At 41.5% G+C, this 27,847-nt stretch overlaps 3 protein-coding genes across 7 annotated transcripts; 1 reads left to right on the top strand and 2 right to left on the bottom strand.

Annotated features, from left to right (window-relative positions):
* Positions 1-6,169: 6,169 nt before the first annotated feature.
* On the bottom strand, positions 6,170-9,283 carry LOC112169008 (probable aspartyl aminopeptidase). Of its 4 annotated transcripts, none has more exons than XR_005802524.1 (5): positions 9,164-9,283; positions 7,233-7,368; positions 6,999-7,077; positions 6,567-6,892; positions 6,170-6,399 (listed from the first exon to the last, which is right to left on the bottom strand). XR_005802524.1 is itself a non-coding variant. In XM_040509812.1 (5 exons), the coding sequence occupies exons 1-5, from the start codon at positions 9,201-9,203 to the stop codon at positions 6,350-6,352; spliced, it is 483 nt and encodes a 160-aa protein (XP_040365746.1). In that variant the 5' UTR covers positions 9,204-9,283; the 3' UTR covers positions 6,170-6,349. The 4 variants fall into 4 exon arrangements, 1 of the variants encoding a protein (XP_040365746.1); XM_040509812.1 differs by having other exon boundaries at positions 6,715-6,892; XR_005802526.1 differs by lacking the exons at positions 6,999-7,077; positions 9,164-9,283 and adding an exon at positions 7,462-7,539.
* Positions 9,284-11,663: 2,380 nt separating this feature from the next.
* Positions 11,664-14,331, top strand: LOC112170188 (protein EARLY-RESPONSIVE TO DEHYDRATION 7, chloroplastic). 2 transcript variants are annotated; one of them, XM_024307382.2, is made up of 4 exons: positions 11,668-12,546; positions 12,653-12,819; positions 13,452-13,536; positions 13,930-14,331. In XM_024307382.2, the coding sequence occupies exons 1-4, from the start codon at positions 11,693-11,695 to the stop codon at positions 14,117-14,119; spliced, it is 1,296 nt and encodes a 431-aa protein (XP_024163150.1). In that variant the 5' UTR covers positions 11,668-11,692; the 3' UTR covers positions 14,120-14,331. The 2 variants fall into 2 exon arrangements, with proteins under 2 accessions (XP_040364654.1, XP_024163150.1); XM_040508720.1 differs by lacking the exons at positions 13,452-13,536; positions 13,930-14,331 and adding an exon at positions 12,967-13,406 and having other exon boundaries at positions 11,664-12,546; positions 12,653-12,936.
* A 148-nt stretch (positions 14,332-14,479) lies between these two features.
* Positions 14,480-17,301, bottom strand: LOC112170187 (amino acid permease 3). The gene is made up of 8 exons (XM_024307381.2): positions 17,147-17,301; positions 16,919-17,051; positions 16,381-16,614; positions 16,194-16,287; positions 15,855-16,069; positions 15,598-15,758; positions 15,279-15,506; positions 14,480-15,143 (listed from the first exon to the last, which is right to left on the bottom strand). The coding sequence occupies exons 1-8, from the start codon at positions 17,192-17,194 to the stop codon at positions 14,718-14,720; spliced, it is 1,539 nt and encodes a 512-aa protein (XP_024163149.1). The 5' UTR covers positions 17,195-17,301; the 3' UTR covers positions 14,480-14,717.
* Between the last annotated feature and the right edge of the window lie 10,546 nt (positions 17,302-27,847).

Raw genomic sequence — 27,847 nt, 5'->3', positions numbered from 1 at the left:
GTATTCCTTTGGGCTATGCTCCTTTCCTATACTTGGGTGCCCCTATTTTTCATGGCACACCTCGCGTATCACATTTTCAACTAATTGTGGATAAAATAAGGTTACGATTGTCAAGTTGGATGGGTTCTTTTTTGTTAATGGCCGGGAGACTCCAACTCATTAAATCTGTCATTTACAGCATGTTTGTTTACACTTTTCAAGTGAATGAATGGCATGTGTCTTTACTTAGCCGAGTTGAGGTGCGGTGTCGTAATTTTCTATGGTCTGGTTCTATTGATCGGCGTGGGATTCCTCTAGTTGCATGGCGGTCATGCTGCACTCCGGTTGATGAGGGTGGTTTAGGGCTTAAGCAGCTTGTGCTCTTGAATCGTTCCTTATTATTAAAACGCTGCTGGGAGGTTTTTTCTTCGCAATATGAAGGTTGTTCGTTCATTCGGAACCGGTTTGTTCGGCGTCGTTCTTATGCTTCTTCTTCTATCTGGCCTAGTGATAGGAGCATTTTATGCGACGTGTATATTGTTAATCCCTATATTAATCTTTGTTAGTTTATTCTATTTTCTCTTTATTTATTTACTTTTGTGTTTATTAGGTTTTTCGGAGTAAATATACAAAAGGGTGGTTCTAGTTGGACCTCCAAATTTGGTATTTGGACCTCTCATACTTAGTACACCTCTAATTTACTTTTTCGAATACTTGAAAAGCTAAGTATACCTCCTTATTTTTACCAAAACACCCTTGAATATGTGATACAACAATTTGTTACTCTACTTTTTATCTCTATTTTCAACCCTGAGAAGAAGAATGAATCAAAATCACATGATATTATTCTCTTATGAGTAAGTCTCTCCTCTACCAAAATTAATCAAAAGTTCTCGATCTTGATATGTTGCTGAAATCCTTTTGAATTTGCTAAAAGAAGGATTTCAAGAGTTTTGGGTTGGAAAATCAAGTAATAACTATATCATAATATTCAATGATTTTAGTTTAAGGAAATTCCAAATCAGATTATTTTGAATTTATTTTTGTATTAAATGATGGGTCATGTATAGAAATTATTATTTTTACTTAATTATTTTAGGTAAATTATAAAACTATATGGCAATATAAGGAAATTCCAGAATAAATAAATAAATAATTTAATTGAATGTATATTTAGGGAGGTAAGAAGAGTATTATTATTATTATAATTTTTTTTTTCTTTCCATTTTTCTCTCATTGTCCTTATTTGTCTTTTCATATGATTTGACAAAGTCTATTAATAATTGAAAAAAGTTGGAGGTCCAAATATTAAATTTAGAGGTCCAAATATTAAATTTAGAGGTCCAACTAGAATCACCATATACAAAAAGAAGATAATATTAAGGAAAAATGCGCAAATAAGGAAAATCTTTGAGTCCTAGCCCAAGCAGAAGACCTTGACGGAACGAGAAGCCCAATTCATGGAGATATTGCAGCAAATTATGGTGATATTTGTAGAGATATTGATGATGACATGACGAATTCTCATTGGACAAAGTAATGTGGAGAAATCCTAATTCAATCAGAGAATTAAGAAGTTGATTTTCTCTACACTTTAAGGACTCTCAAACCAAAAGGAATGAAGGAGGACTCAAGAGCACTATAAAAAGGCTAGAAAAGCTAACGAAAAGACTCTTACGCGCAAGAATCAAGCAAGAAACCCGAGCAGAAGAAAGCAAATCAGCCATTAATTCACCGACCAGTCGGCAGATCCCGCCGACCAATCGTTCTGACGACTTTTCCAACTTGATTTTTAGGGTTTTTCTGTTTTACTTTGCTTATGAATTCTTTTGTGCTTCCAATTCAAACCATGTGCAACTAAATTCTAAGTAGTTAGGGCATGTTGAATCCCCAAATCATGATTGTATGCCATGCTATGACATTTAATTAGTTTTTGTTTATTCAATGGATGAGAACCTAATTACTATTTTTACATTGATGATTTCTTTATGTGCTTTCTTTGGTGGCCAACTTAGATTGCATGTTTAGGATTCTATTGCTATGAATGATCATTGCCTGTTCCTTTTAAGAAGGTTCCGTTGAAAGTTCTAGAGTAGTAAATTGTCTATAAGGTGAGTGATTAGGTTCCTAGATTAATTGAGACGCGTCGTACTCATGATGTCTTGTGATGTCTCGTTTTTCTTAATCTTAATGATTTCTATGTGTTAAATCTAGAGTTGCGTCAATCTAGGTTGCATTTTAGGAAATAGGTTAGGTGTAGAGCGTCTCTCACCTAGCTTACAAGTAAGGAAAAACAATAGGTTAATTCAGGTGTTGGGTTAACTTGAGCATCTTCATCCATAGATAAATAAGACTAGGTTAAACATGGGTTGCATACTTGATTGATTGGTGGTGGATACATTCCCTAACTTCTGCTTCTCTATTGATTCTCAATCTTAAGCAATTTCATCATTTGTTATTTACTTTCAGTTGTCTTTACAAACTTCACAATCAACTCTTAAACTCGGAAAGTCTTACAATTAGTTCCATAAGTCCTCTACGGGAGACCCTACTTCCTTATTCTACAATTGACATTCAAATCGGTGGTAGGAAAATTGTTGGCATAAAAATAACCGATCACCTGGTGTTCGTCCTTTTTGGGTTGTTGTTCAAGATAATGCTCGATGGTTAATTGGTTCAGGAGATAAGATTTCTTTTTGGAGAGATAACTTCTTAGGCAGACCCATTTGTGATTTCTTCGGTGTCCATGTTGCATGACATGACAATCTTCCAGATATGGTTTCGAGTTTTATTAGTAATGGCTCATGGGATTTGCCTCAGCTTCTACACTTATGTTTTCCAGCCTTGTGTGATTGGATTAGTCAAGTTCCAATTGCCGCAGATCCTTCAGCAAAAGACAAACTCATTTGAACCGCTTCCTCTTCTGGTGAGCTAACTGCAAAGCATGCTTACATATTTTTGCGGCAACCTTCTCCTTCAGTAGCATAGGGTAAATCATTATGGTCTAAATTTATCTTGCCTCAAATGTCTCTGCTAGCTTGGAAGGTTCTAAGAGGTAAAGTAATTTCTGATGATTTTTTACAACGAAGGGGAGTAGCTTTGGTCTCTCGTTGTGATCTTTGTGGTCTAACTTCTGAATCTCTTGATCACATTTTTCTTAATTGCTCTTTTATGGCTGCAATATGGAGTCATTTTACTTCTCTCTTTGAGTTGGGTGGAATTCCTCCCTCAATTTTAGAGGGTTTACAAGTAGGTATGGCTGTAGGGTGAAGTTCCCAGCTCAAAGGCTTATGGTTGATTTGTTTCACTTCAATATTGTAGTTTGTATGGAATGCTAGAAACAAAATGAGACATGAGGGCAAGGTGTTTTCAGTTGCTACTATTTGTAGACTTATATCTTGTCATATTCAAGCAGCTAGTCATTTGGAAACAGGTACCACGCACAATTCCATCCAAGATCTTCACATTTTGAAAGCCTTTGGAAGCCAATGTAGATTGCATCGTGCCCCAGAGTGATAGAGGTGAATTGGCATCCCCCATTGTTTGGTTGGGTTAAGATTAATTCTTATGGAGCTTGGAAACATGATGAGGGGGTTGGAGGTTATGGAGCTGTGTTTAGGGATCATATGTGACGTTTTCTTGGAGCTTTTGCTTCTAATCTTGAGATTCCTAGTTCCATTGCGGCAGAGGTGATGGCTGTGATTAAGGCAATTGAGCTGGCCTGGGTTCGTGATTGGAAGCACATATGGTTAGAAGTTGACTCTTCTCTTATTCTGGATTTCGTTAAGTCTCCGTTGTTGGTCCCCTGGAAATTTCGTATTAGCTGGCTCAATTGCTTGTACAAGATTTCTTAAATGACTTTTCGTGTATCACATATTTTTCGTGAAGGTAATAAGGAAGCTGATGCATTGGCGAATTATAGTACGACTTCTCCTAATATGGTGTGGTGGGATGCTCCACCATCTTTTATTTTATTGCATTGTCAGAGTGACCAATTGGGTATTCCCCAATTTCGGTTACGATAACTTGTTTCTTTTTCGTTGCTTTTGTAGGGAGGTTTGGTTTGGTCCCCCTCCTAAGTTCCTTTTTTTTCTTTTTACTTTTTTAATAAATTCAAGTAAGGGGAAGGCCCCTTATTTGCTTGGGAGAGGATCCTCTCCTAACCTTCTAATCTGCCTAACCTACCTAACCTTTTAACACCAAACTGACACATGCCAAACTTACATCCAATGGCTCATATGATTTGGCACTATATATATATATATATATATATATATATATATTTCATTCAGTGCGGCTAAAACGCATAGAGAGAGCATCCACTTCGATTGCTCCGATTCGCTTCACATCCTTGGCTCTCCAAATTGCTCTGTGCCGCCGATAAGAAATTGCTGCTAAATGGAAAGGAGGAGTCGACGCTTTGATTTGTTTTGGTTTGGGAGATCTCTGGTCTAAGATTCGAGATCCTTCAATTTGTTAGATTACTTTTGGCTGAATTTTTTCTCTGTGTCTGGGCTTATTCTTCATCCCTCGAATTTGGGGATCTAGGTCAGTGTTCAAGCCCTTCCATTCTAGGCAAATATGCAAATGGAAGCACTTTTTGATTTTACATTGCATAATTAGCCCTTTTTTGATCTGGGATAACTCCTAACAGTTCGTCATGAGGTGTTGTCATGCAGAATTTGTATTATGTTTTAGTTGCGTTATTGTTGTTTACTCTGATTGTAAAGAATTGTTGTTGGGCTTCCCATATGATAGTCGTCATAATTATATTGTAATTAAAAGTAGGTCTGCAGTCGATGTCCCATGAAAATAATTCCGCAAGAATTTGTATCATATCATCTTCATATTTTGGGCTATTGCTTTCTTGATAAGACACAGAGAGTAATTAGTAAATATTTCATGTGTTATTTAGTTGTTGCCTCCTCCTTCCCATTTTGTTTCACATTTTGAAACTTTAGCTTTGATTCTAAACTGTTGCTTATGCACTTCGTGAGGGGTTTTGTGTTGGTTAGTATTTATCAACTTTGGTTGAGGAACTCGTCTATCTTAATTCTAGGTTTGCCATGTCAAGATGTGATTATTATATGTAGTTGGCAGGTCTTATTTGCCTTGGTCTTATGGTCTGTATTATGTAGGCAAATTTACAAACACAATATTTTTACAGAAACTACATATATGTAAACTAGTTTTGTTCATATGGTGTGATCATTGTATCAAGTATTTCAGCCAAATAATATTTCTAAAGCTAATTGTGTCATTGAGACTTGATGGTGGCAGGGAGAGAACTGGAAGAAGTTAGAGAGTTGTTTGGCCAAGCAGCATATCACTGTTTGAACTTGAAGAAACCATAAGGAAGACGATTACTAGCTAGCATTCTTAATGAATTGAGGATACTGTAATTGTTATAAAAGAGTGTCTGTACAATTGCCTTCTCCTTTTGGGAAATGTATAATGCAGAATTCTTTTGGGAAACCAATTTGTATAATACCGAGTTCTTTTGGAATACCAATTTGTGTTAGTTTGTGTATAATGCAGAATTCTTTGGGAAACCAATTTGTATAATGCAGAGTTATTTTGGGATACCAATTTGTGTTAGTTTGTGTAATGCAGAATTCTTTTGGGAAACCAACTTGTAATGCAGAATTCAGTGCAAGCACAACCAAACATATTGCCTTCATGATTAATACTTGTGAAATGGATTTGATTAATCTTATTCCTGAATGGACCTCCCTCCATCGAAGCATCAACAAAGATTAATATCACTAAACCATTTCTTTCAAAACAAAACAGAACAGAAAAAATGAAACAGATAGAACATTAATAAGAGAAGACAAGCATATATATATATATATGGATTAATTTCAGTTTAGTACCCTGTGGTTTGGGGGTAACATCATGTCAGCCCCTGCTCTTTCAATTTGATCAGCAACATCCCTGTGCTTTCGATTTCAATCAGCCGTGCCCAAATTTTACTGTTCCGTTCAAATTTTACTAGTCAATTCAGTCAAAGTTAACGTTCAAATTGGTCTAAAAGTTAACGGTTAAGATGTGAAAATATGATCTAAAAGTTGGTCTAATGCCTATCCCTATAAAAGACCAAAAAAAGGGATCCCTTAGTGGAAGCCCTCTATATATATATATATATATATATATATATATATTATTAATAACAGTTTTTACAGGGAACATGACCAATTGCCCATATGGAAATACAAAACCATAAAAGTACTAGCTGCAAACTTTAAATATTATCAATATCTTCATCCTCAAACTCGATGTAGTCATTAGCACCACCTTCATTTTTATCTTCAAGACCCCCAGTAATATCGTCGTTAAGATGTGTTCCTTGAAAGCTCTCCATAAGCCTTCAGCAGCCTAGCCTCTTAAGGTTTGCAGAATCAACATAGCCCTCTCCTCCTACAAAAAATAAGACATAATGACATAGTAGTATAGTCAGACCGAAAAACAATGACATGGTGGTACTTGAACCCAAGCATTCAAAGACAAACTTTGTCTTTTTTATCAATACAAATTATGTCATTTACTCCTAATAAGTCATAACAATTGAACTATAAGTAAATCACCTTAAACGCCTCTCTAACATCCCTGTCAAGAGCATGCCAATAAAAATGAAAAATACACGCATATCTCAGTCCAAAGCACAAACCACTCAACAACCCAAACATGTGAATAATAAATTGCGCAGCAAGATTCCCTGTCCAGGTGAATTGCCAGAGTAGGAATTGGGCTCCTCAATCCGGACAAGTCTATGTGAGTAAGAAACAACACCATCTTTCTCTTCTCTTACTATCACCCTTCCTGCAATTGTCAAGTCACGGTTGTACCAGGTATGCCACAAGCCACCTCCATATGTTTGGACTCCCACTTCCAAGTACCCACCCTTAGCTACCTGCACAAGCCACCGATACACCAATGCTAAGTTCAAAGCTCTCGCACACTCTTCATTCATCATTTTTCTAAACAGTTCAATTCAGATACAAATTACACTACATCACCTTGGAAACAGACTTCAATTTGAGACAAGGACTATCAGTATGAGCACGAACTATATGGAATCCATTTCCGGCAACAAATCTAAAGCACAATATAGCCACTATATGACCATACAAAGCAATATAACATACAAACTTCAGCTTTCTCAACCATTCAATCCGTAAACTTTCACAGTTAAAACCAAAGAGAGAAAAAACTCAATGAAAACAAGCTCAAATTGAAGAAGCGTTACTTACTTTTTACCGATTGCAAAAGCCACAATGGTGGAGTAGTTCCTGGTGAAGTAGTACTTTTTACCAGCCTCCAATTTCCAATCCTCTCTCTCCAAAACCTGCTCGTACCCCGCGCTTTGCAGACGCTTCTCCGCCTCGTCTGCAACACAAAAGCCAAAGCAGATAACAGATTCAACCGCTTGAAGAAATCAAATTCCGAACTCAAACTAACAACGCCGATCAAAAGATTAACCGATAAGGTGGAAAGCGCGATCACGATCTCTTCGAAAATGGAGGAAAAAAGAGAGAGAGAGTGTGATGGAGTTGGAATTTACCGACGGCACTGGATGTAAATTTATTGTAGGCCATTGGATGCAAGTTTGGCCACATGTCAGTTTGGTGTTGAAAGCTTAGGTAGGTTACGTGGATTAGAAGGTACTTTCCATACTTATTGGGTCGATTAAGAGCTATAAGTCTTTGTACATATTTCTAGAATACTAATAAAGCTCTAAAGTGCCAGCCAACAGGCTAAAATTGATCTTTCCTGCAATTGAAACACCACAGCATGCAGAAAGCTATTGTAGCACATAGGCAGATCCAAGAGAGTTCTCTGGTAGGCCAGGCCATCAAGCATTTGATCGTCTAAAGCTCAAAATATCAGGAAAACAATTCAAATTAGCCTAAAGCAGGAGGTGGACTAGGCATATGATAGATCGAATGGTACTTCCTCAAGGCAATCATATTTGGTGGCTCTCATCAAATGGCAAAGCAGGAAAGCAATTCAATCTGTATATATAGGGGTTTAACACAGGAAGATCCCTTGTACTTTACGTATTAATCCTGGTGAATGAATCTTTATGCTATATATATAATCCCTTCAAAATGCACAGTGAGAATTTGCAGGGATTTACTTGGCCAAGGATGGTCCAATTAATGCTGTCCAATGTATTCTTTGCTTATGATTCCTTATTCCTTCTCAGTGACACCCTACCTATTCTATCAGAATGTCTCATCTGAATACACATTGCTACACTTGTGGCCAATAAATTAATCTTTAAAACTCATATATCTTTGAAAGCATCAATGTTGAACAGATATTTGATTGGATGGATAAACTATTCTTATATTAATGCTGCCAATCTTTTGGGTAATATTCTGGGCTCGGATCCTTTAAAACCTATACTTTTCCCATGATCCAGTTTATTGGTAGGCCTATTCTTATGCAAGGTGCTAGATCGGAACTCGATCCCAGGGAAAGAGAGATCAACATATGCATCCCTAACTTGGGGGCTGTGGCTAACATGCCTATAAAACTTATCCCTACTCTTGTAGTGGATCCAAGTGATCAAGACACTACTGGAATCTCGCCTCCATTTCCCACATGTTGTCTGAGGAGGAAGCAAAGCGATCCCTGTAATTCCAACTGGGGACCAGGACATGAAGCACACAGTATGGTCATGAGAATGACAGTTTTAGTGTTAGATCTAGGTAGCATTGTATCCATAGACAGACTTCTGGAGGTACTTCAAATGCTATAACTCTACCTAAGATTAGGCATTTTCTATAAAGAGCAACTCATGATTTATTACTATATCCTGCTATGGTGGTCCTATGAAGAAGAAAGATTGTTAAGTGCTAGCTCGGCCTTTTTGTCAAAAAGTGCTGAATTTACAGTTGAAAACGAAATATGGATTAGTATCAAGAAAGATTGTTAAGTGCTTGCTAGGCCTATTTGTCAAAAAGTGCTGAATTTACTATTGAAAGCGAAATATGGATTAGCATCCCTGAGAGATTTGTCACAACTACTTGAGTTTCCTGAAGGCAATTCATAATGGTCTCACCCTTGCAAAATCAAAGAACATGCAAGAGATCAATTGTGATTTATCATTTATGAGACTCTAAACATGGAATTGAAGCAGCTAGCAAGACTAGATACATCAAACAGTGAACTTTACCTGAATCCAGATGCTCCAAGATATCTGAATTTTTTGTCATCGCCAATTCCTCATAAAGTCAACCAGGATTTGATGTGTGGCTTCACTTGCCACAAGCAGTTGTTTCCAGAATGGAAGTGGAGCCAAGCATTGTAGGTCTCAACAAATTTAAATTTTAAAGGACACCTACATACGAATGGCATATATCTCATAGTTGAAAATAAACTGAGGACATTATGAGTTGTGAATAAATGCTGAAGCAGATTGATTGTGTCTTTAACCCAAGTATCATTGGGAATGTGTAATCATTTCTTGCAAAACATGTCCGGAAAACAAAAGGAACTCTTATAATTTAAGTCATAATCACTAGAGGTAATGTAAACATTCAGGTGCAAAAAAAAGCAGATAACAGTTAACATACTTATACCCAGTTTTTAGTAATCATATCTAAGCAGCATCCTAATTGAAACATTTGACATGTTAAAAGTTAAAACTACTTGTGTTAAAATGGAATCTTCACAAACATAGAAACAGAAATGCTGAATGAAAACTGTTGACCATAAAAAAAGAAAGAGAAAAGAACTATGAAGATGAGATTGACGAAAGGCATACACTGATACAAGGACACTTATAGAGCTGAAAATGAAACATAAAAAAGTAAAGTCAGAACTCAGAAGAATATCGTAGTAATCGGCTGGAGACAAAAGCTCCCCAAGTTCTTCCATATAACCACTCTTCACAGAAGATAGTAAAATAGAGAGAGAAATCAAACTAAACATTGGAGACAACAACAGGTTGGACAAAGATTTCACAGGGATCTCGTAACTTAGTTTGAAACTCTTATTTATACAATTATACTTTGGGTGTAGGGACTAGAGTGAGACCCCCCACAGTGGTTTTAGATGCCACAAATGACGACCGAATTGAGCTTGTTAGCTACAAGAAATCCATCGATGACAACCCAACTGTCCCTTATCAATAATGTGTGGGTCAATTCTTTGTACCTTAGCGTATAAAACTATCTAAACTGGTGGTCGACATGCTAAAATAGATCTTCCTTGGGACTACGATGCCATTGCAGAATGTTTTTGTAGCGAATGCAGGACAATGCCATTATTGCCCATGAAGCATTTCATGGCATATATTTCTAATTAGTCCTAAAGCTGGATAGGATAAACCTAGACTGAATTGAATCTTAAACCTAGGCACAATTGAATCTGACTTCCTGAAGGCAACCATGTTAAAAAGAGGGTGATCGAGTTCAAAGGCAATGCCTGAAAGCCCAACTCGTGATCAGGACAAGGAGCGCACACACGTGGTCATGACTTATAATCCAGTCAATGTCGACGCATGTCTACATTTAGGACTACTTAGACGGTGTAATTGGTTTGCACGTCCTTCCTTAAACCCTAAGAAGAGTTTGGAATGGTAATTTCGTCAGTCGGCTGAATATGGAAGATTCACACCGGAGATATAATATCAATTATCTTCCTCTTCTATTTATCACAAATTTGCTTCTTTCCCAAAAATAAAGTAGTTTTGAGCACAAATTGTCCTCAAAATTTGAGTCACTTGACACTTTAGTTTCTAATATTTCAAAATTATCACATTGGTATATCAAATTATTATGAAATTGCTTTTATTATCTTCCGTTAATAGCACAGTTAACTCCTCTTCTCTGTCAAGTGCATTTTCGTCTTTGCCTTTCTTAAGTTGGTTAATTTGTAGTTATTTTAATTCATTCTCATTTTGCATGTACTTATCTATACTAATATTAAAAGAAGAGGTTTTGTTAGTCAAAATTGAAAATTTTGACAGATTTAACCCTGAAATATTAAAAAACTTTGAGAATAAATTAAATCACAAGGGTAAATATGATAATTATAAAATAGATTTTGTTAATAAAATTAAAAAGAAATTAACTCACAACCCTCACTTTTCTCTCTGCAATAACTATTTTATTTCATTTATTTTGTTATTTTAAAAAGAAAAAACTATTACACATGCAGAGCATGTATGAAGAAGGCTAGTACTATTTATACTTGCCTTTTTTTTGACTTGTTAATTAGTGATTAGTGACTAATTATCTTAATGAAGATAGTGATTGATCCGTGGCGTGAAGAGAGAGAGATGGCAAAACAAAAATGCCTTTGACAAAATAAGAGGTATTATTAATGGAGAATACTAAAGATATGTTGGAATTAACTTTGATGCACCAATATAATAATTTTAAAATGTTAACGATCAAAATGTCGAATGACTTAACATTCTCAAAATACAAAAAATCGTAGTTAAAGAAGAATAACAGAATAAAAAACATCTGCACACGTGGCGAGAGCCTAAGGTGCGTGAAAGCGCGGGAGAGACAGTCGGTTTAGCAGAACAACCCACGGTGGTTACGCGGCGACACCACCTCGCGCCACGTTTTCACACTTCCCAACCTCCTTCATCATTGCAGAGCGTCACCGTCACGCTCCTCCATTTTTCTTAAACCCTACGCCATCTCCCTCCCTAAATATCCCCAAATCTCTTCTCACACTCCAATTCCAAATGTCTTCAAATCCCAACACTCTCTACCCACAAGTCATCCAAACCAACACAGAAACCACTTCTTCTTCATCATCCTCCTCCTCCTCCTCCATGTACCCTTCAGCCGACGTGACCCACCTCGCCGAGGACCTCTTCCCGGAAACCGACGCCGCTTCGGAAAATACCCAATCCTCTGAAGAGATCCTGGTCAAGATTCCGGGCGCGATCGTCCACCTGATCCAGAAGGACTACAGCATCGAACTGGCATGCGGCGAACTCACCATCGTCGGTCTCCGGCAAGGCGGCAACGTAGTCGCGGTGCTCGCGCGCGTCGGCGACGAGATCCAGTGGCCTTTGGCCAAGGACGAAGCCGCTGTCAAGCTCGACCACTCCCACTACTTCTTCAACCTACGCGTTCCGGCGAGTGGGGACAATGGTGAGATGGAGCTGCTCAACTATGGATTGACGATTGCGACCAAGGGGCAGGACGGTTTGATGAAGGAGTTGGACCGGGTTCTGGAGACGTATAGTTGCTTTTCGGAGCAGAAGATGGAGGGTTTGGAGCACTGGGATGTTTTGGAGGGGTGTGCGGCGAGGGAGACTTCGCCGGAGGATTTAGATTCTGAAGAGAAGAAGAAACTGATCGGTGACAGTTCCGCGGCGTACTGGACTACGCTGGCTCCGAATGTAGAGGATTACAGCGGGCGCTGTGCGAGGATGATTGCTTCGGGTTCGGGTCAGCTGATTAGGGGGATCTTGTGGTGTGGGGATGTGACTGTGGATAGGCTTAAGTGGGGAAATGAGTTCTTGAAGAAGAGGATGGGACCGTGTTCGAGTTCCGAGATTAGTCCAGAAAGCTTGAAGAGGATGCAAAGGTATATATATCTTTGATTTTTCAGGACTTGTTTGTAGGTTGTAAAGTTGTAGACTGTGCTAGAAATGTAGTAGCAGCATCTGACGTATTGTGTTGTGATTTTTCAGGGTTAAGAGGTTGACGAAGATGACTGAGAATTTGGCCTCTGGAATCCTTTCTGGGGTTATTAAGGTATCTGGATTCTTTACGAGTGCAATTGTTAACTCGAGAGTGGGCAAGAAATTTTTTAGCCTTCTTCCTGGAGAAATTATCCTGGCTTCCTTGGATGGATTCAGTAAGTCTTTTTTATCTCAACAACTTATATTACAAATACTCAGGATACACTTTTTTGTGCTTTGTTGACATGCTTTACATATTATAAGATGGATTACTAGTACTCTTTTATGGGAGTGTGTTTTGAAAGGGATCATTTGATTATTGATTTAAAATATAATTGTAGCATCTCCAATGCTGCATGCTATAGAGGTGTGCCAATGTCATCTTATGAGCCACGTAATAGTAATAGCAAAATTTCAAGAAGCATGGGTACACGTTACTCCAATGGTTATGTGCATCTGTTGGCATAACTTCTGGTTTTTATAACTAGACTTCTTTGAGGTTTGCTATCATGCTTTATGCATTGAGAAAGGGATTATGAGTACTTGTTTTGGAAGTATTGTTCAGGAACAGCTTTTCGGGTTGCAATGTTCTATTTTAGATTTTAGTATGAAGAGCTGAATCTATTTTGAGTGCAGTTTACATAAAAATAAAGGCTTTAAAGAGATGAAAACAACCAGAATTGACCCTGCAACCAAGATAGACATTGGCATGCAACTTGTAATTTAGTGCAGTCCTAGAAACTAGTTTTCACATGAGTAGATATTTTTCTTGTGCTCAATGTTTGTTGTTTTTTGTGTGTACCCACAGGCAAAGTCTGCGATGCCGTTGAAGTTGCTGGAAGGAATGTCATGTCAACCTCATCGGTTGTCACCACTGGACTTGTTTCACAGAGGTAATTCTTAATATAACTGTCAGTTTAATTAAATCCTTATTGCTTTGGTGATTCATACTACTATCTGGTGTAAACCAACTTGTCAAGTAGTTCAAGTTGGCAAAGTTTGTGATGGTGTTCTGTGCTGTCGAGTGTTTCATATGTGGCAATAAGGGTGGGCGGCTGTTTTCAAGCTTTAGTCAAGGTCTTACGCACTAATTTTGACAGGGACATTTTGTGAACCTTATCTTCAACTTAGCACTGTAGCTTGATATTTAGAGCTAGTTCAAGGCAACTTTATGTTTGGTTTACGTGATCGGGAATACTAACCAAGTTCCTGTGTTGGCATGTACTTCAATTTTTTGAACGTGGTTTTTATTGGTTCTTTGCAAATGGCTGTTTTTTCAATTGTAGGTACGGAGAACCAGCAGCGAAGGTCACGAATGAAGGGCTTGATGCTGCAGGGCACGCGATAGGGACTGCTTGGGCGGTGTTCAAGATAAGAAAGGCTCTAAACCCCAAGAGTGTTATCAAGCCTACAACTCTTGCTAAGGCTTCTTCTGAATTAAAGTCCTCCAAGTCGATGTCGACAAGTAGCAAGTGATGGATGCGTGGTAGCAGTTCGTTATTGTATTAATTTTTAACTTCTGTAAATTGACGGATGTTCTTCAAAAATGGCAAAATGGTGTCCGTTTGCATTTTGTATGATCCAATTATCAGTGCACTAAAGGATAAATGGTTTCGTTGGCAGCTTTATGCTCAGCAGTGTAACATTTTCTTGTTGGAAGTGGATCTTGATTTTTGTAGTCTTTATTATCCTGTTTGTTGTGGAATGATCGTCTTCTTATAAAGCTGGACATGATTGTTCATTATTGTACCAAAAAGAAAAGTTGGGCTTCACAGAGCTCTTTGAGGCTTTGCTATCTGGTTTTTTGCTAATCTTGTTCGTGAGAAAAGAAAAGTATGATCGTTGTCCGAGTCCAAATCATAGAAAAACATTTGAGTTTTATATATAAGTTCTCTGCTTCTGCTGCCAAAGCTGGCATGCATTCACTGACAGAGCATAAGATTTACATGAAGTTTATACTAAAAGCTGGTAAAGACTCTGAGCGATAGTAAGGAGAGATCTTATTCCTACTCTCAAACAGCACCAACTCTAGACTTTTATCAAAGTTCCAATGTACGTAGGTGTGCACCTTGAGTCAATAAGTAGTTTTGAAGGGTTTATATGTCTTCAGATCTAGAACTACGCCGGCGACAGAGCCAACAGCAGCAACTATGGAGACAAGGAGACAACTCACACTTAGTATCTGAAGTCCAAGCCATCTACTACTCCATCTCTCAATCTTCTGTTGAGCAATGTACATCTCAACCGGAAAATAAACAGTCAATGGCCAGAATCCAAAGGCTCCAAGTATCCCAACAATATCATTGAAGAATGGTAGGAGCAAGGATATAAGGGTAGTCAATATAACAAACATGGTCCTCCATACCAAGCGAAACAGGTTGAGTTGGTACACACCATAGAAAGGGATAGGTATATCATACTCGGCTGTCACAAAGTCGCTTTTCGGCCACTTTTGTGCACTCCACTTCTCCACAAATGCAAATAATGGCTGGCAAAAGACCTGCAGGAAGGTTCACTAGATTAGAACTCGGTGACATATATGTAACTGTGGGATCGAGTAGATTATTCCTTCAATGTATTGTCCAAGTTGACACTATGGAAGCAAAACATTGTTCGACCGCACTAGCTAGCATACCTGAAATGCACCTACTAGGTGGACAACAATTGCAACATTTGCAATGTCTAGAAGCCAGTAGGGGTTGTAGAATCCAAAGCCAGTTAAGAGGTTTCCTGGGGCAAGATCGCCAAACGCTGCATACCCAAAGCATCCACAGAGCATATAGAACACTGTTGTGACAGTGATGCTGAATATAGTTGCCTTCTTCATGGTCTTATGTTCTGCAGGAGGAGATCTTATAGTATCCTGCACAGGGCGGCAGCAGTAATCATAAGCAAATTAACTGATATATAACATGCTTCCTGCATTTTCCCAACTATGTAACTGATGGAAGTACCTGAATTTCTATGAGGACCAAAGAATAAGAGTAAGCAAATGCAATAGCTCCAAGAGCTTGCATAGTCCTCCACATCTTTTCTGTAGAAGTGACTACTGCTCCAGAATGAGTAACTGTCCCTATGCTAATACCCAACAGGCTTCCTTTAAAATCCCCATTTCCTGATATAAACAGGAAAAAAAATTGCAGCTGTTCAGGAAAGCATACTCAAACCCCAATTACATGTACATAATGGTCCATCAGATTATTTACTGTACCTGCAACTTTACCAATGCCAAGTCCAAGGCCGACAGTGGAGTATGTGAATGACATAATGGCTGCTACTATTGAGAGCCACCATACTTCATTGAAATCTTTGATTTGTGAAAATATCACCTCTATGATTCCAAATGTTATCATATAACCATTGCTAGACATATGGCATGGATCTTTCCCTCCACTTTTGTGGTAGCAGTTTGATCTCTTTATTGCCCTAATAGATAAATCATATGTCATTTCTTTACTCCCAGATTGTTATTAACAGATAAACTTGTGTTTCAAAAACTAGTAAAGTTCAAAACCAGATTACAGAAGGACATGAACTTTAGGCAACTCACATCATGCTGACAGAAGATGCAATGGTATATCCAATTGCTACCCCAAACAAATTCAAGTACTGGACTAAACCACATAACATAACTTTTCTTCCTCCTGCAGCTCCAAATTGAAATGATCATAAACAAAATGGTTGTTTTCTTTACGAGTTGAAAGAAAGTGATAACATAAAGAACATCCCTCCCTTACCTAAGTTGGCCTTGACAGCATCCATATAGGTATAATTTCTCTGTCCCGTGACAGGGTCCCCGGCCCGATAGCACATGGATAGGAGATTGGAAGTGTACAGATTGACAATGGCAAAAAGAGCGAGGACAATTGGTCCTGCAACCCAACCAAGTTGTGCAATTGCCCATGCTAAAGAAAGAACTCCAGATCCTATAACTGCAGTGATAATATGTGACGTTGCAGTCCAAAAAGTTCCTGCACCAAAACACCACCATGTTTTTATGAACCATAAGTAGGGCATTAATTACTTAGATGTCAAGTTACTATTGACGAGTTGGTTCTGTTAGGAAAACTCTTACAAAACTGAACCCATTCAGACCATCACGCCAACCAAGACTTTTTTACGTACTGTTCAGTTTAGTGTTGATAATAATTAAATGCGGCAGTCTTACATGAACGTTAGCATAGTTCAAGTACAAATCAAAGTGTGTGCATCAACAACTTTTAGCAAATCAAACTACGCTAAATTGGGGATGGTAAACCTATGTAGCTAAACTACCTGTTCGCTTCAAGCGACCATCATCATCAAAGCATTTGGAATAGTTGGACTGAGGGTTTATAGCTTCAGATTCAGTGACTTTAGGTTGAACTTCTACTTGCAAATAGTGCCTGATATCATGCCTCTCTTCCACCTGAAATAGAGGAAATCAAGATAAATTCAAGATAATTTTGTTCTTTCTTTTTCTGAAGGAGTCGGGAAATGAAAAATCAAGTTCTAATCTCTCACAGCTCCATGGTGGATTCTGCTCGGAAGAGTTCGGCTCCTTGGCAACATTGTTTCAAGGTTGCAGAATAGAAAATCGGAAGTATAGAGAAAGTGACAAGAGAAAAGAATTGGTAAGGTGATGATGGATGTTTCAAAGCATAAAATCAGTTTTTATAGGTGAAGAAAATGACGGACTAAGTACAAACAAGTATAGTACTATAGTATAGAATGGTCATGTAACACGTTACACGGCCCCTCAGTGCTCGTCTCGACAGTTCACCCTCCACTTTGAATCAGATTAAGTTGGAAAACTCACTATGCATGGTGTGTTATTAAAAAACTAGGATTAATTATTACTTACGTAGGATTTAGGAGAACAAAACAGGAAAATGAAGTTTAATCCTTCGGTGGACCATAGAAACATATGTATGCAAACTTTTCAGAAACATGCATCATTAGAAAATAGAATGATTAGATAAAATATCCAGAAAAAAAATCTGTAAAACAACCAGTACTTTAAAAGAGGACATCTAGGATTGTACGAGTAATTAATTAGGAATTTATTTCTGATCTATTTCTGATGCAAATAGAGGCACATGCAGTAGAGTCCACAAACCGTCCAATTGTTGAGAGGTTTAGTTTCATTGCTATTAAATTCGTAATTAGTAGTTCAGAGTAATTACAAAGTGCAAAGCACCATCATAAGGCTTCTAAACTAATCTTAATCATTATTTGTTGGTGTATTTGTAATACTCTGGAAATTCGTTATCAATTTCTTGAAATTTTTTGGAATTAATAAAGTGTTTGTTAATACGATTTCGTGGTCCAAGGGTAGAGCATAAATGTTTCGGTTGAATAATTACTCGAAACGTTTTATTTTCGAGGAGTCTGTTTGAGCCCAAAAGTAATTTTGGCAAGATCCTTTAGTGGATTTAGCATAGTAGGCCGATACATGCGGCCCAAAAATAAGTCTACTTGGAATTGGGTTACAGCTTCGCCCATTCCGAAACCCATAAGGAAAACGAGCCCTTATTAGAGTTAGGTGGCGGAGATTGAATAGGAAACTGCAATCAATAATCCTTCTATGGCAAGGAACAGTCAAAACCCTAGGTATAAATACCAGGTTTCAAGGACAAATCAAAGGACAACTCTCAAATCAATCAATCCCTCGAATTATCAAGCCTCCCCAGAGCAAACCTTCAACTTCGTTGAAACCTGGCGACCGTGCTTGCAGTCCTAGTCTCTCCAAGAGCCGACTGTTAGTGCTACTGCCACCGATACTACCAGCGAAGCAAGGGTAACGCCCTCGCAACCTCCACGAAACTAAAGTAACGCTTTAGCAAACCCTGTGCTTTCTCCAAATTTCCCAGTGATTGCTCTGCTCAACCTCCAACGTTGAGTATCGATTCGGTGACGCGAAGAGATCACAACCAAAGCCCTTATCCGTAAGGCAAGAAGTCCTTTCTCGGAAGGCAGGAAAAGAGCCTTGTGATGAGGTTGGTGCTCTCCTCGTCCACAACGCTTGATCAAGAAGTCAGGTCAAAGGACGCCCCGACGACTGCACCCCACGGTGCTGGCACGCTCGCGCATTCAAAAGAGACAGTTTGTACCGCACTAATTTCTGTGTCAAACATTTTGGCACGCCCAGTGGGGCTTTTGGATTTTCACGAACTTAACCATTGGGAAGTCAAGCGAGAACCCTTATCAGAAGGTTTACGCTAACTGCTCAAAGCATAAGACCTCCAGTTACAGACCGCACTTTCGCGCGGACTGTCGTGGTCTTTCTGAAGAACAAGTGACTCAAAGGTTTTCTCTTTACCCACAATCAACCAACATGTCAACTGAACAGAGAGAGAATCTCCCGACCGCTACTGAGGGTCAAAGTGTCAGTACTAACCAGGCAAGTGAGCTTGTCAACACTACCGTGGTTTCTGTTGCCGCAGAAAGTGTAGAAAGAGAGGCTTTCGTTCCGAAGCCTATTCCAGAGGAAGCGACCTTCGAGGAAAAACTCGCGATCATCATGGAGAATATCAAGAACCATCGTGCAAAGGTAGCTGCTGACTTTGACAGGGAAACCACGAAAACAGACCAGCTTATACGCGAACTAGACCAGCGCATTGCCCAACGTGCTGAGGATACTAAGCAACAAATCGCACGATCGGAGAATGCAGTAAGGGCCCATGCTAGAGGTATCGCTAATGAGCAGAGTCAACATCAAAAAGAAATTATGAAAGCTATCGCGAGCCAAACCAAGCAAACTGCGTCAGATTTGGCAGGTCTTCGCAAGGATGGTTCTAATCTTGCAACAGAGGTAGCCATGCAGAGAGCTGAATTGAACCAGGCTAAAGAGGTATTAAACAAAGCTCTAGGCGATCCTAACGCCATCCTCGGCTCACTCGGTCAGTCCTCTGGTTCTGGTAAATATATACCACCAAATGCTCGCGAGAAGGCTAGCAGCAGTACAGCCACACCTCCTGCAACGACTACTGCCGCATCATCCAAAAATAAGGAAAGGGCTTTGGTGATTGGTGATAACAAGGCTACTCCATCAACCTCACAAAAGGATAAGATCCAGAAGACCGGTGATGGTACTCCAGCTGATCCTGTAGTGTTTACTCAGTACGACAGCGACGGGGTGGAGAATGTCTACCATGAACTCCCAGACAATTACTATGGCATTGACCAGGGAGGCAACCCCGTCAAGATAACAGCATTGGTCAAGGATGCGCTAGTACTAGCGGTAACTCTTCAGCAGACTGATCCCCAGACTATTCGCTTAAGGGAACGGACAACGACTGCTAGCCAAACCGTACCCTTGCAGGTTGCTTGCCGGACGGTGGGGAATCCTCCTCCTCCTGGTCCAGAGTATGTGAGACGTGAAGAGGTAGAGGAGATGATCAGGCTGGCCAACCCTAGGGCTCAAATGGATTGGGTCTATCAGGGACCTTTCCCGCCACATATAATGCTTGCACCCTTTCTAAGAGGTTATAAGAATATCATATTTTCTACTTTTTCAGGGGAGGACACTGAGGATGCGGCAACTCACCTGGCCAGGATCAGGGTGCAGTGCGGCTAATACCAGAATGATGACATCCTCAAGTGCAGAATCTTTGGCACTTCTCTTTCTGGAGCCGCCTTTAGATGGTTTTCCAAACTCCGACCAGGAACAGTGGCAGATTGGCCCGCAATGGAAAAACTCTTCCGAGAAACTTTTGGAGCCATTGAGCCCGAGGTTGATTTGGCCTCTCTTACTCAAATGTCCCAACAACACACCGAGTCTGCCGTTGCCTATCTTCAATGCTTTCAGATCCAGAAAGCCAAACTGAGTGTGATCCTTCTTGAAAAAGAATTGGTGAAACTAGCGATCAAGGGTTTGGAACCGCGCCAACGAAAGAAGCAACATGGCAGCATGATCCAGTCAATGGGAGAACTGATCACAGAGGTGGGTAGCTTTGAGCATCTCCTCAGAGAGACTGATGCTAGGAAAAATGCGTCCAAAGGAAAATATGTGCTAGGGAAACACCGCACAGTGGCAACTCTTGGATACCTACAGCCAACCTATGATCCTTACTATCACCATTAAGGAGAAGAGGTTTTCCAGGGTGAAGAGGAAGCTGAAGAAGAGGAGAACGATGTTTCCGCGCTGGAGTTGACAGGTAGGAAGAATTCAACCCTCAAGCAGTTAAAGATATCTAAGGAGCCTGTCAAGCTCAAGTCTGTGGCTTTCACCAAACCTGAGTTCGCGACATATACATATGATGCCAATAAGGCACATGAGATTCTGGATAAGATGATTTCCGCGAAGATGGTGAAAACAGACTTTGGCCCTTTCCCTCGACCAGATCAGCTGAAAGGGAAGAAGTACTGCAAATTCCACAACTTGTGGAACCATAACACAGCTGATTGTGTGAAGCTAAAGGACCAAATTCAGGTATGGCTCAATAACGGTAGTTTGCAGGTAGAAGCTTCGGCGGCCGCAGCAGCACTAGTAGACTTGAACCCTTTTCCGGATACCGGAGTCCGTATGGTTGACGTGAACTGGCCCAAGAAGAGCTAGAGGAAAGCAACCCTGGATTTGACTACAAAGGGGAAAGAAGAGGGGGATGAAGGGGAGGAAACCCCTGCAAAAAAGAAAGCTAAACCCATCAACGAAGCCTCACCAGTGGTCCTTTGCTCGCGATGCAAAGAAGAATGCAGCATCCAGGTGTCACAGGCAGAAGTCGAGCAGACATTTCGTTTTGGTTCCCTCCCGCCGATCAAATGGGCTTCACCATCACGAAGCTACGAGCCTTCTAGCCCAAAGGCGAGAGATGAGGTAAAGTCACTACCATCCCCAAAGGATTCCAACTTGTTCAAGAAATTGAAAGCGGTCGCGGCTGATCAGAAACAAGAAGGAAGGGCTTGGAATGAGCACAAAGAAGTCGTGACCAAACCTTACATTCCTCCTGCTTCAACGTCCACCATCAAGGAAGGCAAATGGTATACCAGAGAGAAGGGGAAAGCAGTGGAGATCAGCCCTTCCAGAAAAAGGAAATTGCAGCGCAGGTTCAGAGAAGCCAAGCGAGCCTTAGAAGCTCTGGATCAGGGCCTGATCAAGCCATCGCAACTGGTTAAATCTCCTTAGCAATATCAGAAGGAGATGGAGGCATTAGCTGCTAAGCCATTGGTGGGTCCTCGCAGTTTTCAAAAACAGGCGCACTCAGAAGCAGGAGCCTCTAAGCCTAGTGTTTTCTGCAAGATCACAACAGAAAGGACACCTCCGCTAGCCAGGAAGGACAACTCGCCAACTAGGCGGCCACATGTTAGGCGCAGGTTGTTTCGAGAGGAACCGGAAGCCTAACCTTCAGTTTTTGAGAGATTGGAGAGCAAGGGCAGCACTGCAGAAGCTTTACAGTGGAGACCTAAAAAAGTCCAAAGTCTGGTGGTCGCGCCCCCAAAGGAGATACCTGTAGGGGAACAAAGATCAAACTCGCCATTGTTGATGGCCGAGCTGCAGGAACACAAACAGTGTGAGGTAAAGGGCCTTACAGAAGAGTCATTGGTAGATCGGCTGGCGAAGCAGGTCAACACTGACATCCCGGTTGGAGAGCCGAAGCTCAACCTGGAGGACGACATAGACGAAACTGAGGCAGTTGATACTTCCTGCAATATGGTCTACGTACTTCCCGCGAGATATGCTTTTCCAATTGCCGCGCAGGAGTGTGTGGAGAATGAAGAAGGTACCGATCAACCTCTGCAAATCACATCGGCCGCAACAACACCTTTAGCAGAGGCAGTGGTTCTTGAAACTGAAGACGCTGAGGGTAAAGGTTTCTTTATGAGCTTCACAAGACCAACGCTCGTGATGGTTCAGCACATGCTACCTTTATATATAACAGTGGAGATTGCTGGCACTAAAGTCAACAAGGTCATGGTCGACACAGGGGCCGCTGTCAACGTTATCACCACAAGAACCATGCATTTACTTGGGATCAAGAAAGAGAAAATCCAGTCTACATCCCTCACGCTGAAGAACTTCACGGGGACAGTGACGAAGTCTTTGGGCTTATTGTTTCTACGTATCAAGGTAGGACCAGCAGAGGGAGTCTATGCTTTCTTCGTGACAGACTGTTACGCAGCCTATAACGCCATCCTAGGGCGCGACTAGATTAACCGGAGCTATTGTGTTCCTTCAACTCTCCACCAGGAGCTGGTGATGTGGAATAGGGTAACAGATCAAGCTGAGGTGATTAAAGCGGATCCTCGCCCATTCCCAGTTTCCGCAAACTATGTAGATGCCAGGTACTGCTTGGAGCCAATTACTCCATTGCAAGTCAGTGGCATCGATGACAAAGGCCGCCCCACAGGGGTGACGCCTCTGAATTGGCAAAGTGGGGTCTTACACTGGCAAAAGAGGGCTTGGAAAGGCCTGGCCACACTGTGCCCAAACCCTTAAACGATTAATGGATTACGACCTTCCGGAGGAAGGGATAGAGGCCTTCCACTCGCTGTACGAAAGACTATCCTCGTACCTGGTGGAAAAAGAGGCCTATGATCGTGTCGCGACCTTGGAAATTGTCAACGAGGAGTTCTCTGACCAAGAAAAAGAAGACGAAGAAGAAATTCAGCTGGCTCCAACAGCACTGGATGACACCCCTCCAAAGGTCAGGGATCCTACCGAGAGAGTTAATCTTGGAACAGCAGCTAAACCTTTGGAAGTGTCTATCAGCGCTTACTTAGAGCCTAGTGAGAAACAGAGGCTCATTGATTTATTACTAGAATTCAAAGACTGCTTCGCGGAGAAATATGAAGACATGTCCGGCCTGTCACCGGACTTGGTTTGCCATTAACTACCAACACTCCCTGACAAGAGGCCTGTGAAGCAAGAGCCACGAAGAATGAACTCCGAGACCCATGTTTTGGTCAAAGAAGAAGTTGAAAAGATGCATAGATCGGGCATCATTCGGGTGGCCAAATACAATCAGTGGCTGTCGAATATCGTGTTCGTAAGAAGAATGGTAAGATGAGGGTCTGCATGGACTACAGAGACCTTAATGTCACTACGCCTAAAGACGTCTACCCCATGCCGATCACGAATATGTTGGTAGATGCAGTGGCAGGACATGACTTGTTATCCTTCATGGACCGAACTGTTGGGTATCACCAGATTCCGGTTGCGGAGGAAGACAGACACAAAACCGCGTTCCGTTGTCCAGGGTTTGCGGGCGTTTTTGAATACGTGGTTATGCCTTTTGGACTGAAGAATGCTAGGGCAACGTATCAGAGAGCCATGAACCTGATTTTCCACGACATCCTGGGGAAGATTTTAGAGGTTTACATTGATGACGTGGTCATCAAGTCCAAGCAGCGCGGGGATCACACCACAGATCTCAGGAAATTCTTCGAGCGAATGCGGCGGCACAAGCTGAAAATGAACCCAGCCAAGTGCGTTTTCGGAGTTCAAGCAGGAGATTTTCTGGGCCTCATCGTCCATAAAAGGGGTATTGAGGTCCCTGAGGATAAGGCAAGCGCAGTCATCAACGCCTCTTCCCCGCGCACAAAGAAAGAGTTACAATGATTACTGGGTAAGATCAACTTCCTGAGACGTTTCATATCTAACTCTGCAGGTAAAATCTAGCCTTTTTCCCTACTACTGAGACTACAAGGACAGAACGAGTTTGTGTGGGAACCTCAACACCAAGAGGCTTTTGACAAAATTAAGGCCTATCTGGCGAGCCCGCCAGTGCTCGTTCCACCTAGAACTGGGTTTCCATTAAAGCTGTATATTTCAGCAGTTGAGGCGTCCATTGGCAGCCTACTCGCCCAGGATGATGAGGAAGGTGTCGAGCATGCCATTTTTTACCTCAGTAGGAAACTGACGGAGTGTGAAACCAGGTATACTCCCATGGAAAATTGTGTCTTACATTGTACTTCTCAGCATGCAAGTTGCAACACTACATGTTATCCTTTACCACTTGCATTATCGCTCAAACCGACCTGGTTGAGTACATGCTGTCGCGACCTATTCTGCGAGGTCGTATTGGCAAATGGGTACTGGCCTTATCAGAATTCTCGCAACAATACGTTCCACAGAAAGCAGTGAAAGCACAAGCCATCGCAGATTTTCTAGCACATCACCCTATGTTGGATGTCCCCACAGTGAAAGAGTTAGAGATCGCGACCGCAACAACAACTCGACCAGATTTAGCGCGCATTCCAGAATATGCTATTTGGTATCAAGCCACAATCTCCCTTCAACCCTGGATATTATTTTTTGATGGTTCACGAACAGAAACACTAGCAGGGGCAGGGATTGTTCTGGAAAACCCAGCGGGCGATCGTTTTTCTTATTCTTTCCAATTGGAGTTTAAGTGCACCAATAATCAAGGAGAGTATGAGGCCCTCATTATTGGCCTAGAAGTGTTACTGGAGCTCGGAGTAAGAGATGTCCAAGTACACGGTGATTCTTTGTTAGTCATAAATCAACTTCAAGAGAAGTACAGGTGTGTGAGTTGCTTGCTTGTACCATATTTGAATCGCGCCATTGAACTTCTGGATGAATTCAATGACGTGGATTTGGAATATATTCCTCGCGAGCACAACTTTGCGGCCAACGAACTTGCTCAACTGACTACAGGCATTACTTTGAAATATGGGGTTCGCGAGCGAATCCTGAAAGTTGAACGACGCACGCTGCCTTCTTGGCTCGCACAACCTGACCTGCTAAAGCAACCAGACGCCGCGGTAGACAGGAAGACTCATTTTCTTGCCTTAAATTACTTCCTCAGAGGCGATGAGCTGCGCCGACGCAGCGAAGATGGCATAGACTTCCGGTGTGTGTTTGGCCGCGATGCGAAACGTTTGATGCCAGAAGCACATACTGGCATATGTGGAGCCCATCAAGCGGGTCCAAAGATGCCTTGGCTCATCAGGTGACATGGGTATTACTGGCCCAGCATTTTGAAAGACTGTATCACATTCGCGAAAGGTTGTCAGGATTGCCAGGCTCATGGACCAGTTCAGCATATTCCCAATATTCCCATGCAGCTTATTATTAAACCTTGGCCTGCGCGAGGCTGGGCATTGGACTTGATTGGCATGATTCATCCCCATTCGTCACTCCAACACAAGTTCATCATCGTCGCTACAGATTTCTTCACTAAATGGGTCAAAGCTGAACCTTTGAAGGAAGCCTCGGGAGCAACCATTCACCGATTCATCTTTCGAAATATTATATGCAGGTTCCGCGTCCCCGAGGTGTTAGTATCGGACAGGGGGGCAGCATTTATGGGTGGTGATGTGGAGCAGCTCGTCAACGACTTCGGCATCCAGTTTCTCCACAGCACACAGTATTACGCTCAGTCTAATGGTCAAGCAGAGGCCAGTAACAAGATTATCATCACCCTACTGAAGAAGATGCTTATTGAAAACCCTCGCCAATGGCACGAGACATTGTGTGAAACGTTGTGGGCCTATCGCACTTCAAAGCGAACTCCTACTGCCACAACGCCCTATGCACTCATGTTTGGTCACGACGCGGTTTTGCCTTTGGAGATCAATGTTCACTCCCTTCGTGTCCAAGATCAACATCATTTGATTGGTAATGACTACGTCCAGGCCATGTGGCAGGAGCACGAAGACCTTAGCGGACAACACTTAGAGGCTTTGGACAACTTAGTCATGGAGAAGCAACGCATCGCTCGCGCCTATGATAAGAGAACTCGCGGTCGCAGTTACAAAGAGGGCGAGCTCGTTTGGAAGGCAGTCCTTCCATTTGGTGAGAAGTTGACCGGTTGTGGTAAATGGACCCCGCGCTGGGAAGGGCCATTTATGATTCATAGGATTCTGGAACGTGGGGCTTTTCACCTCAAAGATTTGGATGGCGACCTCCACCGCAACCCGATCAATGGCAGATTCTTAAAGAAATACTACCCCAGCGTTTGGGAATTTGAGGATCCCCTAGATTCTTCAGTGGCCAGGACAGGGGGCAAACATAGTGTCCCTTGGCCCACCTCATCCCTGGTAGTTAGGCCTTTTCATTGTGGCCTTGTTCACCTGTCTTCGCTCCACCTACGAACACTAGGGGGGCAACACTCTATACATACAGGCCTTTATAGTGGCCATTATTTTATTTTTGCATTAGCCATTTCTGGCAAATTTTTTTGTACATTTTCGTTCAATATCCTTGACAATATGTGTTAGGAATGTGTGTAAGGGCCTATACCGGAGGCCTTATTATATCATATGGTTTTTAGCAAATGAGAAAATTTTGAATCTTTCATTCATGAAGTGGCTTTGCGGCCAAAAGCAAGACAATGTGTTCGGGAAAATTACATTAACGATATACAAAGCCAGAAAGTGGCTAATAAGGATTCATGTCTTCTATGAGTTTCCGGATCTTACGGCAAGAAGGGTCATGCGATAGTCACTCTTACTCTTCCTCTCTTCACCCTCCTCTGATCTGAGTCGCAGCTGCTATCATTTGTACTAGAAGGAGAGGGAAGGAAATAATCTATCGCGACCCTTCCAGTTGGTTATCCTCCGGGATGGAGACAGAATCAGCGCTGGAGTACGACCCAGTTTCATCACCTACCTCCAGGGGAAAATAGAAGTAGGCTCATCAGACCCCGGAGGCAGGCCGCGGAAGAAGAACAGTCTGCCTCACAGTGGCCTTCCGCCCTTCTTCACTTTGCTCCGCGTAGGGAAATCTAAGGAGAGGGACTCCCCAGCATGTGATCCCCCGCGTTAGGAGCTCCTCGTGTTCTTCAACCTATCCAAAACCTAGGATGTTCCATCCAGGCTTTCATAGACCAAAGACACGAGGTTTGCCTGAGATTAGGCCATAAGGCCTACACAGGCAGTGAGATTAAGCCATAAAGCCTAAGATCTAGAGGCTAAGGGCGAGATCGTATGGAGAAGATTTGAGAAATAGAAGGAAGAGGAGAAAGGCTTGCAAGGTCATTTCTGGGTAAGCCATGTTTGTGTAAGTTTTCATCTTTCCAAAGTATTGATATTTATAGAGGCCTGCCTCAGTGGCTTCAACCCTTGGATATGGGCAGTTGAAGACGTTTCAACGCCATCAATGGGAATATCAATGGAATTCAATGCTGAGATCTCGGAAATAAACGGAATTGAATCCGCGTGGACGAGAGAGCGGTCTCCAAGGAGATAACTGCTCCTTTTCAAGGTTATCTTTTTGAAACTGTTTTTGTGCAGTTAAAGCAAAAAATTGAACAAAACTAT

Source organism: Rosa chinensis, chromosome 6 (assembly GCF_002994745.2).
Source record: "Rosa chinensis cultivar Old Blush chromosome 6, RchiOBHm-V2, whole genome shotgun sequence".
NCBI classification, from domain to species: Eukaryota; Viridiplantae; Streptophyta; class Magnoliopsida; order Rosales; family Rosaceae; genus Rosa; species Rosa chinensis.
This window is presented reverse-complemented; position numbering and strand designations above follow the sequence as displayed.

Excerpts from the sequence above, each read along its gene's own strand:
- LOC112170188 (XM_024307382.2), top strand. The coding sequence starts at position 11,693 with ATGTCTTCAAATCCCAACACTCTCTACCCACAAGTCATCCAAACCAAC. Across the intron at positions 12,547-12,652 it reads AGCTTGAAGAGGATGCAAAG|GGTTAAGAGGTTGACGAAGA; the intron begins GTATATATATCT and ends GTGATTTTTCAG. Across the intron at positions 12,820-13,451 it reads GGCTTCCTTGGATGGATTCA|GCAAAGTCTGCGATGCCGTT; the intron begins GTAAGTCTTTTT and ends GTGTACCCACAG.
- LOC112170187 (XM_024307381.2), bottom strand. The coding sequence starts at position 17,194 with ATGTTGCCAAGGAGCCGAACTCTTCCGAGCAGAATCCACCATGGAGCT. Across the intron at positions 16,615-16,918 it reads TGGTCGCTTGAAGCGAACAG|GAACTTTTTGGACTGCAACG; the intron begins GTAGTTTAGCTA and ends GTTTTGGTGCAG. Across the intron at positions 16,070-16,193 it reads GCATCTTCTGTCAGCATGAT|GGCAATAAAGAGATCAAACT; the intron begins GTGAGTTGCCTA and ends TTTATCTATTAG.
- LOC112169008 (XM_040509812.1), bottom strand. The coding sequence starts at position 9,203 with ATGACAAAAAATTCAGATATCTTGGAGCATCTGGATTCAG. Across the intron at positions 7,078-7,232 it reads GCTTTTGCAATCGGTAAAAA|ATTTGTTGCCGGAAATGGAT; the intron begins GTAAGTAACGCT and ends ATTGTGCTTTAG. Across the intron at positions 6,893-6,998 it reads AATTGAAGTCTGTTTCCAAG|GTAGCTAAGGGTGGGTACTT; the intron begins GTGATGTAGTGT and ends TGGCTTGTGCAG.